Source organism: Agelaius tricolor, unplaced genomic scaffold, assembly GCF_023055355.1.
Source record: "Agelaius tricolor isolate 1412-34295 unplaced genomic scaffold, bAgeTri1.0.p SCAF_22, whole genome shotgun sequence".
Classification (NCBI taxonomy): Eukaryota; Metazoa; Chordata; class Aves; order Passeriformes; family Icteridae; genus Agelaius; species Agelaius tricolor.
In genome coordinates, this window is record NW_027269282.1 from 11,752,879 (window position 1) to 11,768,789 (window position 15,911).

General features: G+C 44.0%; 1 protein-coding gene across 2 annotated transcripts in view; it reads right to left on the reverse strand.

Annotated features, from left to right (window-relative positions):
- The window catches only part of ADAM12 (ADAM metallopeptidase domain 12), a 185,464-nt gene that overhangs the window by 127,030 nt on the left and 42,523 nt on the right, over positions 1–15,911 (reverse strand). For both annotated transcript variants that reach the window (XM_071446201.1, XM_071446200.1), the window contains exon 3: positions 8,434–8,507. In XM_071446201.1, the coding sequence (XP_071302302.1) occupies positions 8,434–8,507 (74 nt within the window). The remainder of the gene's footprint in view (positions 1–8,433; positions 8,508–15,911) is intronic.

Sequence of the window (15,911 nt, forward strand, 5' to 3'; positions counted from 1 at the left end):
AAGCACCTTCTTGCCAAGCTTATGTTTCCATATATGTATTTCCTCCCCACTGTTCATATAGACTCTGCTTTTTGCATCAGCCCTCTTGGCTGATATCGCAACACTTCGCTGCTTTTCATCTTCAAAATGTGAACAGACTCATCCTCGAGGCTCTCAAAATGTGAACAAATTCCTCCCTGAGGCTCTGCTGGGAGGAAATGAGACAAATAAATGTGGGGGGGATCCCTCCTTCCCTGCGGGGCTCTGGGTGGTGGGTTGGCTGGGACAGGGCACAAGCACCTCCTGGACCCACACATTCTGCAGGCAGGGATGGGTTTGGATTCCTCCAGCAGCACCTCCTGCCATCCTTGGAGCCCTGAGAAACTGCTCTGTCACTTGGAAAGGAACTGACATTTTCTGGAAAGAGTCTCAAATTCAGCATCCAGCAAAGCGTCTGCTTCCCCTCTGAATTCAGCCCCATACTCAGAAAAATCTTGTCCTCAAATCCCTTTCACCTGCCTTTTTCTCTCTTTCTTCCCTATTTTTTTTTTAATTCTATCTTTTCCTTGCCCTTTTTCATTTTTGAAGAGGCAGAGGTAGGTGCAGAGAGGCAGCTGTAGCAGCAGCAGCTCTGCAGACATGCCTGCAGCCTGAGTCACACACGAGAAATGGAAAAGGAGCTCTTACATCAGGGATGTTGAATCGGATCCTGCCCAGAGAAACATCCAGGAATCACACTCTGCTGTGGACACACATTCAACTCCCTTCCCCTGCTTTCCCTTCTCTTTCCATGGATTTTGTGGCAGAGGAGGACCCTGAGGTTTTTAGAGAGGGGTCTGTGCACTTTGGCCACCTTCCCTGCAGCCCTGGCAGGGAAGAAATGCTTGAAATGCTGAAGGCTGCCCTACTGTGCCTATGGAAATTCATACACACCTGGAAATCCCTGGTAAGGGAGCTTGGAAACGGGGGAAAAAAAAGAGAAAATAAAGAAGAAGAAATGAAAGAAGGAAGAAAGAAAAAATATAAAAGAGAAGCAGGCTAGATGAACATTCAGGTGGGAGCTGCTGCACTCAGTTCCTGACTGAGATCTTTAAAGGCAAGTGAGGTATGAAATCCTATGAGAACAGCATGACCAGTGTCTCCTTAGCCCCTTAAAAAAATCCCTACACTCAGTTTGTGATACAAATTACTTCTTCTAACCCTGCAGGGATGTAGCCTTAGAAGAACCATATCCCAGGACCTCAAAACACAAATCATGTGGGGCAGATGTGAGGGGAAGGCTTTTATCTAAACTCCACGACCACAGCATAGCAAAGCTGCCAAACCTTAGGATTTAAGCATGACTGTGACAATACTATCAGGGATTTGCTTTTGGTTGGTTTGTTGGCTTTTTAAAAAAACTTGTGGCAAAGCAGAAAAGACTTGAGGACATGAATCTTAAATATTAGAATGAAAGACATCATAAAAAGAATCTTAAATCTTGCATCTTGCTTTTTGATTTTTTTTTTCTGTTGTGATATCTCTTCCCAGTTTGTTCTGACATGGACACACATTGCCAGGTCTTCCTCCTCCTGCTCCTATTATCTCCCTTCTGCTACATCCAACCTCCAGCTAAAATCCCAGGGGGCAAACTCAGGGAAGGGAAAATTCCATGAATCATAAAATCATGGAACGGTTTGGGTTGGAAGAAATCTTAAAGATCACCTCATTCCAACCCAGCCATGGCAGGAACACCTTCCACCATCCCAGGTGCTCCAAGCCCCAATGTCCAACCTGGCCTTGGGCACTGCCAGGGACCCAGGGCCTGCCCACCCTCAACTGTACTTTTAAAACTTATTTAAGCCCTCCCTGTGGTTCAGAAGCCAGAAAACAATATCCACAAGTGCTTCTGAAAGTCAGGAGAACCCTCCTGGATCTGGCCTGGTCTCTGTGCAGGTGTTGTGAGGAGGAGCTCAAACAGCCCGGGCCTGCCGGGGCACTGAGGCTGCAGAGCAGAGCTCAGCATTTATCCCTCACTGCTCACTCTTGTCAGGAACGAATTTAAAAAAAAAATTGCATAAAAAACAACCCAACAAGCAGAAGGATTCTGAAACCTGCCCAAGGAGCAGACAGAGAAGCCACGTGAGGAGAGGAGGCCTTGGGAGGTTTGTGAGGCAAGGCTGGCTCCAGCGGGACGCTCCCATCCCCTCCCTGCCAGCCTGCACAGGGAGCTGGGACGCCAGCGCTCCTCGCCATGTGGGCTGCACTATCAGCAGCAGATCACCAGCTTTCCAGAAGGTTTTTATCTCCTGTCTCCCTCCTTGTTATGAATTTTCTCTCCTGGAGGATCGCACATTGCCCGTGCTCGCTGTCACGGCGCTGGGGCTGAGGGAGGGAACAGCATTCCTGCTCCTTCCCCACAGCCAGCTCTCCTCCCCACCTCTCTGCTGAGCCACAGCAAAGGGACGTGCTGAAAACCTCACATTCTGCACACCAAAGGGAGGTCAAAACACAGCTCAGAAATATTGGAGTCTACTGCTGCAATGTATTCTGAGAGTGGAACCTAAAGCAGGCTGATTCTATATTCAATTTATTAACAATTGCCTATTACTGTTATATCTTTAATTGAAAGGGACAGCTCAGGATTGCTCTGACAGACTGAAAAAGTAAAACCTTTGAGTTCCCTTGGCTCAAAGCTGCCAGCTGATGACACTCTGGGAGCTCAGGAAAACACTTGTGCAGGGAAACCTGCACCTGTCCCACCCACCAGACTGATCCTGTTTGCTGTGTGAATGAGGTCTGTAGCTCTGCAGAACATGCACAACTGTGTGTGAAGCTTCCCACATCTCATTTTTCCCAGAGAAAAGGGTTTGATCCCTCAGTCCTTCCCTTGTGCCCAGGCTGCAGGGTGGGGACAGGGCAGCACTGACTCCCCTGACCCCAAGTGTGCCCCCAAAACCAGGGTTTGGGATGTGAGTAGGACACAGCCCTCTCTTCTCTACAGGGAATTTGGCACAGCTCCATTATCCTGCTGTTTTGTAGGCACTGGAAGAGAAGATTGACCTTGACAGACTTTATGACAGCCACAAAAATGTCTCAGAATTTGTATTTCTGAGTCTTTTTATCCTCATGTTATATCAGCATATAAATATCTTCTTTCACTGTTCCTTTTTTTTGGAGTATTCATGCGAGGAGTGGAACTCCTTATGGGGAACTCCTCATGTTTGTGGGGGTTGGAACTAGGTGATCTCTGAGGTCCCTTTCAACCCAAGACTTTCTATGATTATAAGATAAAAAATGGACCAAGAAAGCAGCAGTTTCTCTCCTGATGGGGCTGAACCCTTTCACTCCAAAATGACCACACAACTTCAACTACCACTGCTAAAAAACATAGAACAAACCTTTGTTTCTCAATTCCCATGCTAATATTGCATTTTTAAACCACAAACCTGTGGGAAATACCTGTAGCTTTGAGCCACAGGCTGATCCCAATTTACTGTAGCTCTGGTAGCTGAATTGCCATATTTTGGTATGGGTTAGACCACCTGACTGCCATGGTGCCACTGCAGAAGGGGAAAAACTGCTCCTTCCAGGAAAGTGAAACTTTTTACTTCAATTCTGGTGGAATCCCAACTGTCAGCTGAGGCTGAAATGCTGCAGCACAGCTGCCAGCTCCAGCACTTGCAGATAAACCAGGCTGAGGTCACAGTTTTTTGGCTAAGACACAGCACAGAATTACAATAGCAAGTATATTCTGACAGGTCCCAGCTCTCTGTTTGGGGTTTGTTTGTTTAGATGTGTTTCTCTCGCTGTATTTCAAGCCATTGATTCTATAGAAGCATGTCAGTTCATTATCAAATCCTGTCAGCTATTTCCTTTGGCACTGGGAATGGGTTGTTTCCCTGCTAAATTAATCCAGCTCCAATGTCACTTGCACACCAATCAGTGCTCCCATTCAGGGAGGTCGGGCACAAAAGTGGAGAGAACGACTTCTTTTCTTTTAACCAAAAAGAGGAAACAAAACATTGCTGAACTCTGAAGCCTCACTGGAGCTGGTCATGGCAGCACTGTGCATGAAGATGGCTATTGCCTGATTTCCAGCCCAGGGAATTCTGCTGGAGCCTCCTCAATCCTGGGGAAAAGTTTTCAGAGTGACCTCCAACACATCCCAACCTGCCCTGGGTACTGGGTCTCCATGAAGATGTGGAAAATGTGCAGGGGGGACAATCAGAGATGACCTAAACCTCTGGAGACCTCTGGAACCTTAAGGGATTTATAGATAAGATGGAGGCTTATACCGTGGCCTGAGTTGGATTTTGTCTCCTGATAAAATGGAAAAATTTTTACAGAGGGAATAAAAGGCAGCAATGTAACCTCATATATTGCCTTTTTTATATTGCTTTGTTAAGGCTGGGCTATAAACCTGACAAAAAGGAGCATAAAATGATGGGGAAATGAAGAGTGAACCCAGCTCCTCTAAAATATTCCAGCTTTTTCTTTCCATTTCCACGTTCCAATGGACACTGCCAGTGGCCCACCAGCCACAAGCACACGGATGTCACCCTCACTGCTCCCTCTGCAAAGCTAGACAATGAAATCCTGGCAGAAGGAAACTGTCCAGGACACACCTGGGGTGTTCTTGATGTCCTCCCTCCATCCTCACCCTCATATGCCCTCAACTTATCTCAGCTTTTTATCCTTCTGTGACATCCCGAGCCTCAGGTACCCACAGGAGTCAGCACTGGGAAAGTTCCCCAGCATCTGTTCACAGTTACATTGCTCTGACATTCATAATTATGACCTTTGTCAGCAGATCATGTAAGCATGAAATTAGCTTTGAAAATCAGTAATTCCTCTGACTTCACCTGGGTCACTCACATGTTTGAAGTTAAAAGAACACTGAGGAGCTTTGCTGTGTACAGACCTAGCCCTGACAGAGTGCAAAACGTTTCCAGTCACAGACAAACAGCCAGTAGCCACAGACTGTTCCACTCTCCAGCTCAGATTTAATCTTACAGGGGCTCTGTTTCACTGACACAGCCGTTAAGTGCTTCCCTCTAAGACCCACATGCTGCAATCAACTTCCAAGGGATTTCTGAGTGCATACATTACTGTCCCTTGCAGACCAGCAGAGCATCAGTATTACACATGTAATGCACCCCAGCCCGGCCAGCTGCTCCAAAAAGTGGTTTATTTTGCAGCTGATGGATGCTTTGCTGATTCTGGAAATCTCTCCATATGACAAGTGTTTCTAAAACATTTAAGGTACTACAGAGCTGAAGGTTCTCAAGAGTGCAATCATCTTTTGCAGCTAAATCATGGTAAGGAATGTACTTGCAACGTGAGCTCGCTCGCAGGTTTTCTGCCTGTGACAAATTGAATCCAGCACAAAATAATTTTGGGGTTGCAATTACAAATGGGCAGTGCCTGGAAATTAATCACCAAAGTATTTAATGAATATCCACAGAAGGAATCTCAACAGCTGCAAGCCATCGAGATTTCAAACCCTAGGCTGCCAAGTCAGGTACCAGTAACTCTTCCAGAAGTCGCTCAGAACATCTTGCCCAGTACATATGAACACATTTTGATGGGTCTAAATATCAGAAAACACCAAACTGACATTCAGTATTTCCACAGATAACAGATGGTTTCACACGTTGCTCCCCACTTGGGGTTGTCTAATGTATCTGAATCGTGTCTTGAAACTTAACTCAAGGTTTGGAAAATCTCTAAGGTTTTCAATAAATGGAGTTTAATGTCAAGACTACTCAAAGCAGCTGTTCCTCCTAATCAAGGAAAATCACATCCAGGTTTTTTTTGCATGACCCAATGCAGAAATTATGTAATTTAGGGGTCCCATGCACCTCCACCCCCACCACACCATTCTCCAATGCTTACATGAAACCACAGAAAGATAACAGCACACGTCTCAGAGCTTCCTGTGCTGCCCCTTTCTACTCCAGACAAGGTGTTTGTGTTTCTCTCTCCACCCCTACCTGCAGCAGGTGAGTAATGTCTCAATGCTTGCATTTGAGCTCCATGTTCCACATCAATATCAGAAAGAGGGAGCAGGGGCTCATCTGCATCCTTGGAGATTCCCAGGACACAGGGATGGGAATGCTGCTCCCTTCCCCAGGTTTTTCATGAGCTTTTCCCACCTCTGGAGTCCAGAACCCACAGGTCCAGCCTGGCCTGCTGCCATCAGATGTTTGCTCTGCAGAAATGCAGGCTCTCATTTCTCTCCTGGTCATTATTTCCCACTCCATGCCCCTGCAGAGTCCCTGGAAGCAGCAGGATGCTCCTTTCACCTCTTGTGCCAGTGACAGCACCAGCATTACAGGCAGAAGAAACACAACCACAACTTCCACAGACAAGCACAAAGAGCTTGGCACTGTTTTGCCTGGGAAGCACAGCCCAGTCCTGCAGACCAGTGCCTGGTGTGATTTACAGAAACAAAAATTGACCTACACAAGCACACGCTGAGAAAACTTCTGCATGGACTTGCAACACCCAGACCATAATGTCTTAGGAAAATCAAAGTCAGAAACTGTGAAGAAAAGAGCAAAATGATTTTGCAAGACCCTGACCAATTTTTTCTAGTGGTTTGGGATCTGTGAACTGCCTCTTGTGTGACAAATGCCAAACCCAGGCAAGGCTGATTGTTCCATTCCCCAACACTGCCTCAAAGCTCCTGCTGGGATGAGGAACCTCACGTTGTCAACACCACACACAGCTCTTCCAGAAGGCAAACCTTCAGCTGGACACCCCACCAAACTAAAAAAATAATCCCAATTTACCCCAGCTGAAAAATAATCACTGATAAATGTATTTTTTCAGGAGCAGATCTCAACATCTCCAAATCCACACAGTCACACAGACGCCTGTGGAGGTAATTTATTGCATTTTCCTGTCCTGCTTCTAAAAGAGGGGGAGATTGCATCTTACAATCTCCTAAATCTGACTTTATTACAGGTACAAGAGAGTTTGGTATGTTCAGCAAAGCCTGTATTAGCAGTTTTATGGTTTTTTTATGTTTTTATGTTCTTTTAATCGCTGACATGGAATGTAAATAGTTTCCTCAATTGCTGCATACTTCCCATTCCTGCAGGAAGGCACACCCTTCGACAAAGATTTAGAGAATATAAAGTGAAATCCCTGTTTACTAAAGGAATTAAATTCTCCTCCAGTTACTGGAACACAGCAACCTGTGCATGGGGGATCTACACACCCTTCAAGGACAGGTTTCCAACAGCTAAGGGGCATTAAACATAACAGAAAGGAAGCTTAAGATCTGGGCTTGATGTCGAATAATAAAGTGAGCTGGAATTCATCACAGCTGGGTAATGTTGGGGTTCATCCAAATGAGTGGGAATAAAAAGCATCTTGCACTGTTTTACTCCAGAGGACTAAAGAGGTGCCCCATGGTTTTCCATTGATGTTGTCCATCCCCAGCCTCCCCTGGACATTTGCTTTCACAAGCACATTCCTTCCTCCTAACACATCCAACTGCATCACTCACGTCCACGCTCTCTCTATTAAACTGAAAAAAATACCTTTGTGGCTTTGATTCCCCAGCAGGGGAACCTGCAGAACTCACAGATCCTTGGGAACTGTTATAAAAGCTTTTCCCTGGGTTCAGAGTGATCTTTGGTTTGCCTTTGACAAACAGCATGCAGTTGTCCTCATCTGCATTCCCACCATATATCCTTGAGATTCTCTTAGAGGAAAGCAGAACACTTGCATAGTAGACACAGACTTTGATGACTTTTTCCATTTGTCATGGACTTCCAGAGCAGTGATTTCATTCTTGTTTTGGTTTTTAACAACTCTGCCCAGAGGATCACATCTACAGCAGTCCCTGATCCCTCTCTGAAATCTCATGGACATGAGCAGGATTTGCCAAGAGCACGTGGAAAAAGATGCACAGAAACTGTGCTCAAGATGCTCAAGCCCAGTGTTGGTCCTGGGCTGCAGGAACAGCACAACCATCCCATCATCAGCCCCTTGCCAGCAGACCCAGAGGGCTCCATTTAACATTCCAGCAGGGGCTAATCCCCAAGCCTTGACTCTTCACCCCTGATGGACACTGCATGGAGCAGATCATGGGTGCAGACAGCATTAGGAGGGATGAGTCCTCCCCAGAAAATTCCAGAGACTGTAGGATATTCCAGATTACTATAAATAAAAGGCCTTACCACAGGAAAGGAGGAAATATCCAAAAGAAATACACAGGAAAACCCTGAAAGGCAACATGTCCATTTTCATCCCCACATAAATGCACACAACCATAGAGATTCTTGCTCTATCAGCAATGCACAAATACCCATAACCCAAACTGAAACAAAACTCTCTTGTTACGGGACTCTGTATAGGGGACCAGTAGCAAAACTGGCCCCAGGTTAATTTTAAACCATCAATTTTAAAATTATAACCCTCCTCCAAGAGTACAAAGTGACCATGCAGCAGGGTACTTACTCATTCCTCTCCAGATCGATGACCAGATGTTTATTTTCAGCTTGAATTACAAACTGCAGCAGTGCTGGGTGGTTCTGAAAAAGGAAAACAGAGTTGGCTGAGTCCAAACCCAGAGCCCATCATCCTGCACCCAGCTCTGCCAGGGAAATGGACACATCATGGAATCAAAGGAAGGTTTGGCTTGGAAGGGGTTTTGAGAACCATTTAGTTCTCATGGGCAGGGACACCTTCCACTGTCCCTCAGCATCCTCACAGAGAACAATTCCTTCCTAATATCCAAGATGTATTTCAAATTTTTAAGATGTATTTCAAGCTTTTCATAAGGCGTAATTAAGTTTTATCTTAAAAGAAAGAAGTGGTGCTGCATAATTAAGGGTATAAAACATCCTGAGTTGAAAGGGACACATAAGGATTGTCAAGCACAAAAAATGTGAAATATCAATAAAAATATGGTCAACAGTATTATCAAGTATTTCTGTGACAACAACAGACAAAGTATTTATGCATATCCAAGTATTTAAGAGAACTTTCTAAACAGAACACCAGCACCAGAGCCCACAGAAATCCCAGTTGCACTCCAGCATGGATCAGGACATCTGGATTGCATTTTCAAGCACCATCATGGCTGTGTGCAATCTTCATACTGCCTTTCCCCTGGTTATAAAACCCCAGTTCTTTTTCATCTCAAGCATCCAAGGTAAACCAAATAATTTTGGGGTGAGCTGTGAGAGGGGATCTGGAGCAATGGAGGCCTAAAGACTTGCAGGAAGGGGCAATGCACCTCCACAGGCTCTGGAAACTGCACTCCCAAGGAGAAAGCACAGTTTGCAATATGCTGGCTACTCTTGATTCAAAAGACTCAGCTCAAATATCTTTTAAAACTGTTTACATTTAACTTACATTTCATTAAACAAGCTCACTGGATTGTGCGACAGCATTTCCTTGTTTGAAATTCCAACAGTAGCTCCATAAATCAGCTGTTCCCCTGTACACTCAAGATGCTTTTCTGGAGATTTGTGTCAGCCAATTGCAGCTAGAATCATTTTAGGATTCTAGTGTTTAATTGATTTATTGAGAAATGTGTCTGAATTTGTGATTGCTGCAGCAGAGCCCCAGTGGAGCCTCTGTGACAGACAGAGCATCCCCGTCCTTGGAATGCAGTGATTTTCAAATTGTTTGAAAAATTAGAGATGTTTGTTAAAAAGCAAAATTATTGGGAGGCTGTCATAGACTAAACAAAATTGTTCAAATGAGAAATAGCTGAGAACTCCCCAGTGCTCTGAGGCTTTATTGAGCCCAGGCTGGGAGTGAGATACCATTGCTCTCTCCAAAGTGTCCTGCTCGTGAGAATCCAAACGTGCTTTCTCAGCAACAGCATTGAAATTCTGCATCTCTGTGAACTCTGCAGAAACCAGATCCCACTAGAATGCTAAATAAATGCTTCAGACTATCCTTGGCACTCAGCAAACACATGGGAGTCATTTTTTGGCATGAATATTTAGAAGCAGTGTTGATTATGACTTCAATATTAGTGCATTGCTTCCAAAACCCGTGAGATCTACAGAATATGGAGTTTTGAGAGAGCAAACCACAATTAATTACAATATAACACAGTAAATAATTAAGATATTGCAGTGGCACAAATGGATTCTTTTCAGCTGAAGGCTCCTCTTAATATGGAAATGACAACTATGTTTATTCATGAGTTCACAGTGGTACTTATTTGACAGTCAATGGATGTTGGTAAAGTTGCAAAGTTAAAAAAGCAGCTGCAGAATAGAACAGGCTGTTACAAGACAAAATCATCTCTCAGAGAATTCCTAAAGCTGAAACTTCTTCTCATGGAGCACAATAATGGCCCCAGTTACGGATGCTGCATTGCTGTGCACCAGACCCAGGTTCAGAATCTTGCTTCACCATCAATTTTTCTTTCAAACAAATGGCTCATTTCCTTCTTTTCCATCTGCAAGGAGATGAGACTATATTTTTTCTTAGTCTGACTGGAATTCATAAGCACAAATACAGCAAAAATTACCCACAGCACAGGTGTTAGGGTGACTGCAAACAGAAACACTTGAAATTATAAATTTCTAATGGTAAAGAAAAAAATGAGTCTCTTTCAGAAAGGGCATTTGAGGTTTGTGCTTTGGTTTTTCCTCCTCTTTTTTTAATCCATACTCCTGTGAAATTAATTCAGATTTTTTGTTTGTTGGGGCTTTTTTGGGGGGGGGGGGGTTTCTTGCAGGGGCTAACGAGTCTTCCCTAAAGTTTTTGCACATTTTTGCCACAATCTCCTAGAAGTTCATTTTAAATCCCATGAAACCCTGTGATACCCTCCCCTTACAATCAATATTTTCAAACCTGAGTCAGCAGGGTGAAATGATGATAAGTACAGATATTAGAGCACAGCTTTTATTTTCCACAGAGAATAATCAAAAAAGCACCTTGTGGGGGTACAGAGCCTCCTGCTCAGAATGTTTGAGAGTCACTTGTTCTAAGACTTCCTTAAGAACCACAAACATATTTCCATGCTGGTGCCACAACTTATTCCCACATTGATCCCTTTAAAATTATTGACTGTGGAAGCCACGTGGACCTGATGAGAGTGGCATTATTTAAACCATAATCAAGAATTTTTTAGGGTTCTAGTTTCTTTTCTCCACAGACTCAAGTTTTCTACTTCTCTCCTAAAACTGCAGTTTTCTCTTTTCCTTCTTGGTAATTTTTTTTTTGTGGCATAAGAGAAGATTTCATCAGTGCACACAAGCTTTTCCCTGATATCCTAAGAGGCCAAACTTCAGGATGATTGAAGTAGGAATCTCCATAACTTTGCCCTCTTATTTAGAAGATTTGCATCCAAAATCTGCATCAAATTGTATCAAAAAAAACCCAGGAAGAGCATTTCCCCCCCTTAATTCGCTTCTTCCTTTCTTGGAGCTGAGGGGCTTTGGTCTGAATTGATGTTAGATAAAATCAATATTTTGAAGGAAATTAGTGAAACATTAAGTCAAGGTCAAGCAAGAATTCTCACTGATTAAGCAGATTAAAAAAAATAATAAATCAGTACTTGATTAACTAGAAGATGAAGGGACAGCAGCCTATTTCTGAGTCAGAAAAGTTTTGCAGTAAAACTACTTTAACTAGTACATGTTTCATAAGTACTGCTTTTTTTTCTGCTTTTAAAATCACATTGATCCTCACTGAGAAAGAGAAAAGAAAGGACAGTTTAGGGATTAAGGGCTTCCCCTGTGAACATGGGGGTGGTGTTTGGAATACCATCTAATAATAATGATATCTAGCCACAAAATAACCCATTTCTACTCCTGAAATACTTGTGGAGAAGATACATTTGGAGATTTGTTCACCTTGGTGGGATGCCCATTCTGAAATTTGAATGCAAAGGATTTGTCACTGGGCAAAATCTTAATTATTGCTGGATCCCCCTTTCCTTTGGGCTGTTATCCCACTGCAGGGCTGTGAGCTTTTCCCTACTGGGACTGGGAGAGAAGACTCCAAGTAATTTCTCATTACATTTGAAAAGCAGAAAACTGATGGAATGGAGAGTCCTAACACATCTGTCTTTGCAGCTCCCTCTCTATAAAAATATAAGATTTTATTGGATTGAGATGCATGAGTTAGATCGGCACACACAACTTTAAATAAATTCTAGCAATTATATAATAGAAATAAAGGGAAATACCTACAGATAAGGAAAAGAGTAAAAATGAACTCAAAGCAGCAGCATTAATTCATTTGGAAACAGAAATGCATTTTCAGCTGTATCCAGTGTCTAAATTCACTGTTTGAGGATAGAGATCAGCACAAGAAATAGAACAAAAAGGGGTCATTTTGCTTCTCTGGTTTCCAAGATTTAAATTATATCCTGACAGGGCCAGACTGAAATAGGCAGGTTTGTTTAATCCAGCAAAGTGGTTTCCAGGCCCTCCAGAGCTGGTATTAACTTTGCTAAAGCCAGCCCTGGAGCAGGCTCAGCTTTGCCTGGGCCCAAGGTGACCTTGGCCTATGCAGTGCTGAAATGGGCAAAAACTGGTAACACAGGAAGGAAAAAATGATAATTAAGAGCAGAATTATGGCTGGTAATTAGTAGTATGCAATGTGGCTCCTGAGATTCCACAGGGAGCTAAATAAAAACCCTCCCCTCACGGGGGATCACATTTCATAATTACCTGCCTGGCCTTCAGTTTGAGGACACAGAAACTACATTGAGTCCAACCAGAGTCAATGACTGGATGGACAAAGGATTCTACCAAGGGGTCATCTGGGAGTATTTTTTCATTGACAGTTTTAAACTGTGCTAAAACCACAGATGTTTGCTGTCTGAGCAAGGCCCACTTTGGAGAGAGCCCACATGGAGCAGCGAGTCCAGCTCTGGGGCAGGGCATGGAGCTGCTGGAGAAAGTCCTCAGAACCATCACAAAGGTGATGAGGGAGATGGAGCCCCTCTGCTCTGGGACAGGCTGGGAAATCTGGGGTGTTCACCCAGAGAAGGCTCCAGGGAGAGCTCAGAGCCCTTCCAGAGCCTAAAGGGGCTCCAGGAGAGCTGGAGAGGGACTGGGGACAAGGGATGGAGGGACAATGTGGGAAACAGAAAAACAGAAACTCCCACAGACACTGAAGGGTTTGATCTGCAGCCTTGGGAGAAGCTTGGATTGATGTAAAAATACAATACACAGATATTAAGCAGAAAAATCATAAACTCATATTTCTATAGTTGTAAGTAAGAATATGCCTGAAGTAAGGGAGAAACTGCACTGATAAGGTGGTGAAGGGTTTATAATGTAGGGGTGGGGTTGTGTGGAATAAACTGAGAGTTCAGAAGTTAGAACAGAAGCAGATGTGTGCCTGTGAGACAGGAGCCCATTGGACAAAAGTATCCTCAGTGCAGCAGAAGTGAGTAAAGGTGATGGGTCAGAAAAGCAAAATAAACCCTGTGGCACCTGTCCATTGGCTTAGAAAGTTCTAGAGTGCCTTGTAACAAAGAACTTGTGACTGCTCTTGAGCTATGGCTGAATGCTTGCTCCTCTGAAATCTCAGGGACTCTGAGCCTGATGTTTGTCTGAGCAATAAATCCTTCTTAGCCTGAAAATAGTCCCATCCCTTCATTATTAGTGGTGACAATGATAGGACAGGACACAGGGAATGGCTTCCACTGCCAGAGGGCAGGGATGGATGGGATTTGGGGGAGAAAAATTGTTGTAGTGCGTTCTTATATTTTGTAATACCTTGAAGTAGTTGGTTTTGTATTCCCATGTTTTTCCCAAATGGTTTATCCCAGACTGCACCCCCCCCCCTCCTTTTGTGTTATCCCTTTCCTGGGATAAGATCTCCAAAACCCCCACCCTGGCTCTCTGCCAGTCACCTCCACATCCCAGCCCCCTACCTAGAAGTTTCGGTCCAAGTTGTCGAGTGATTAGCCAGGGGCCAAGGGTCAACCCCCCAAGTCCTGCCCCATACGCTGCTTTGTATGTCTGTCCCCCCAGCACCCATCCCCCAGAGATACCTATTGGTCAGTAGGATTTTATCTATGTTAGTTTCCTCCCCCCTATAAATGTAAGCTCCAAACGTCCCCCAGCGCTCTCGGCAGGAGGAACCCCCTGAGGCAGAGGAGCTCCCTCGGGACTCCTTAATAAAACCTTGGAATACCCCCTGCTGGGAGTCGGCCCCTTTCCTCTTCCACCGACGTCTCGGTCGTCTCTGCTGCAACGAAGGCAACCAGCCTGAGTGCCCTCAGCACCCTCGGGGCACAGAGAGTGTCTCCCCGCAGTCGGCCGTGGTGGGGTCACCCCCCCCACTCTCTGCCGACCCGGGTAAGGCCCAGGGACTCGAGAGGCTTGCAGAGAGACTGAGACAAAAAATCTTCCCTGTGAGGGTGGGCAGCCCTGGCACAGGTGCCCAGAGCAGCTGGGGCTGCCCCTGGATCCCTGGCACTGCCCAAGGCCAGGCTGGACACTGGGGCTGGGAGCACCTGGGACAGTGGGAGGTGTCCCTGCCATGGCAGGGCTGGCACTGGATGAGCTTTAAGGTCCCCATATGACCTTCAAGGTCTTTTCCAACCCAAACCTTCCTGTGATTCCACGATCCTATTGACTTTCTCCTCTATGCTCTTAAAACCAGAAATTCCAGCACAAAAAATAAAGGTTGTGAGATCATTATCTCCTAAACACAGCTCTGGAAATTAAGGACCTTTGAGATTTATCAGGTAGTCACATTCCACACACATACGGGTTTTTTCTTGGATCAGAAGAGTTAACACCAGGAATTAGAAATTGCATAACTGGGGAAAGATTCCATTATTTCCAGCAGGGAAAAAATCCATGCCATTTTTTGCCATCTATATGAAAATACCTTTTATTTCCCTCGTTTATCACACACTGACGTTCTGCAGTAGTGCTAAAAGGTGTATTTACAGTATCAGATCTTTGGGCTGATATTATTCCTCTACTATCTATAAGACACAAAAAGGGAGAAGCTGGGAAATGTATAAGAAATAAAGTCACTCAGGGAATCTTACCATGGAAACTGGAACTCAATCCAACAAATGCAAGCTGTCTACAAAAAATATACATTTAAGATAATTACAACCTGCAACAAATGCTGTAAATTGTATGCAATGCTTTTAAATCCATAAATATTTCCTGGTTTTCTTTTGGCTTCAGTTTAGAAGTGAACACAAAGTGCAATGTTTTCTGCAAACACCTCCAAGACTAAGCAATATTTCATGTGCAGGACATGAAAAGCATAAACATTTAATTCTTCTGGTTTTGCAGGTTCCTGGGGGCAGCAAATTCAGCTGTGCTTTGCCTGCTCTCAGATGAGAAGGATGTATCCCTGTGGCTGCTTATAATGAGCACCAACTAAGCGAACAGAGCCTTTTGCAGTTGTTTTTTTTATTTTCTTTAATGGCTTACCAATGACTCCCAAGCCCTTAACAAATTGGCTGAGCCAGTCCAATAATGTAGGAAACCAAAGAACTTGCAAGTTTGTCCCCAAGTTTATTTTAAAGAGATTATGTAAAAGCAGAATGATCAGATTTTTGCTTTCATGCTGGCTGTACAGAGAAATGCAAGATTCCTCTATCTGGAGGACACAATAGCTAAATTCGGGGGTTTTAAATTTTATTTTTGTCTTCCTTTTCTTAACTCCTATAGCAAATTGCAACTGCAGCTTGGGGATAGTCAGGCTTTTCCACCCTCTCCTTTTCCTGCTCCCCATACTGTCATATTATAAACTGATGGAAGATTTATAAATATATATGTATGTTTATAGTTATATTATACATATTTATTATATATCGCATATATTTTATATATATAATATAAATACATAAACATATAAAAATATATATTTTTTAAAACCTTCTGCCCCACACAATGTGGCAGAACCCATGGCAGATGAGATCCTAAAGCAACTTTTCTGCTCCATCCCTGGCTTCCTTACAGGAATCATGGAATGATTCA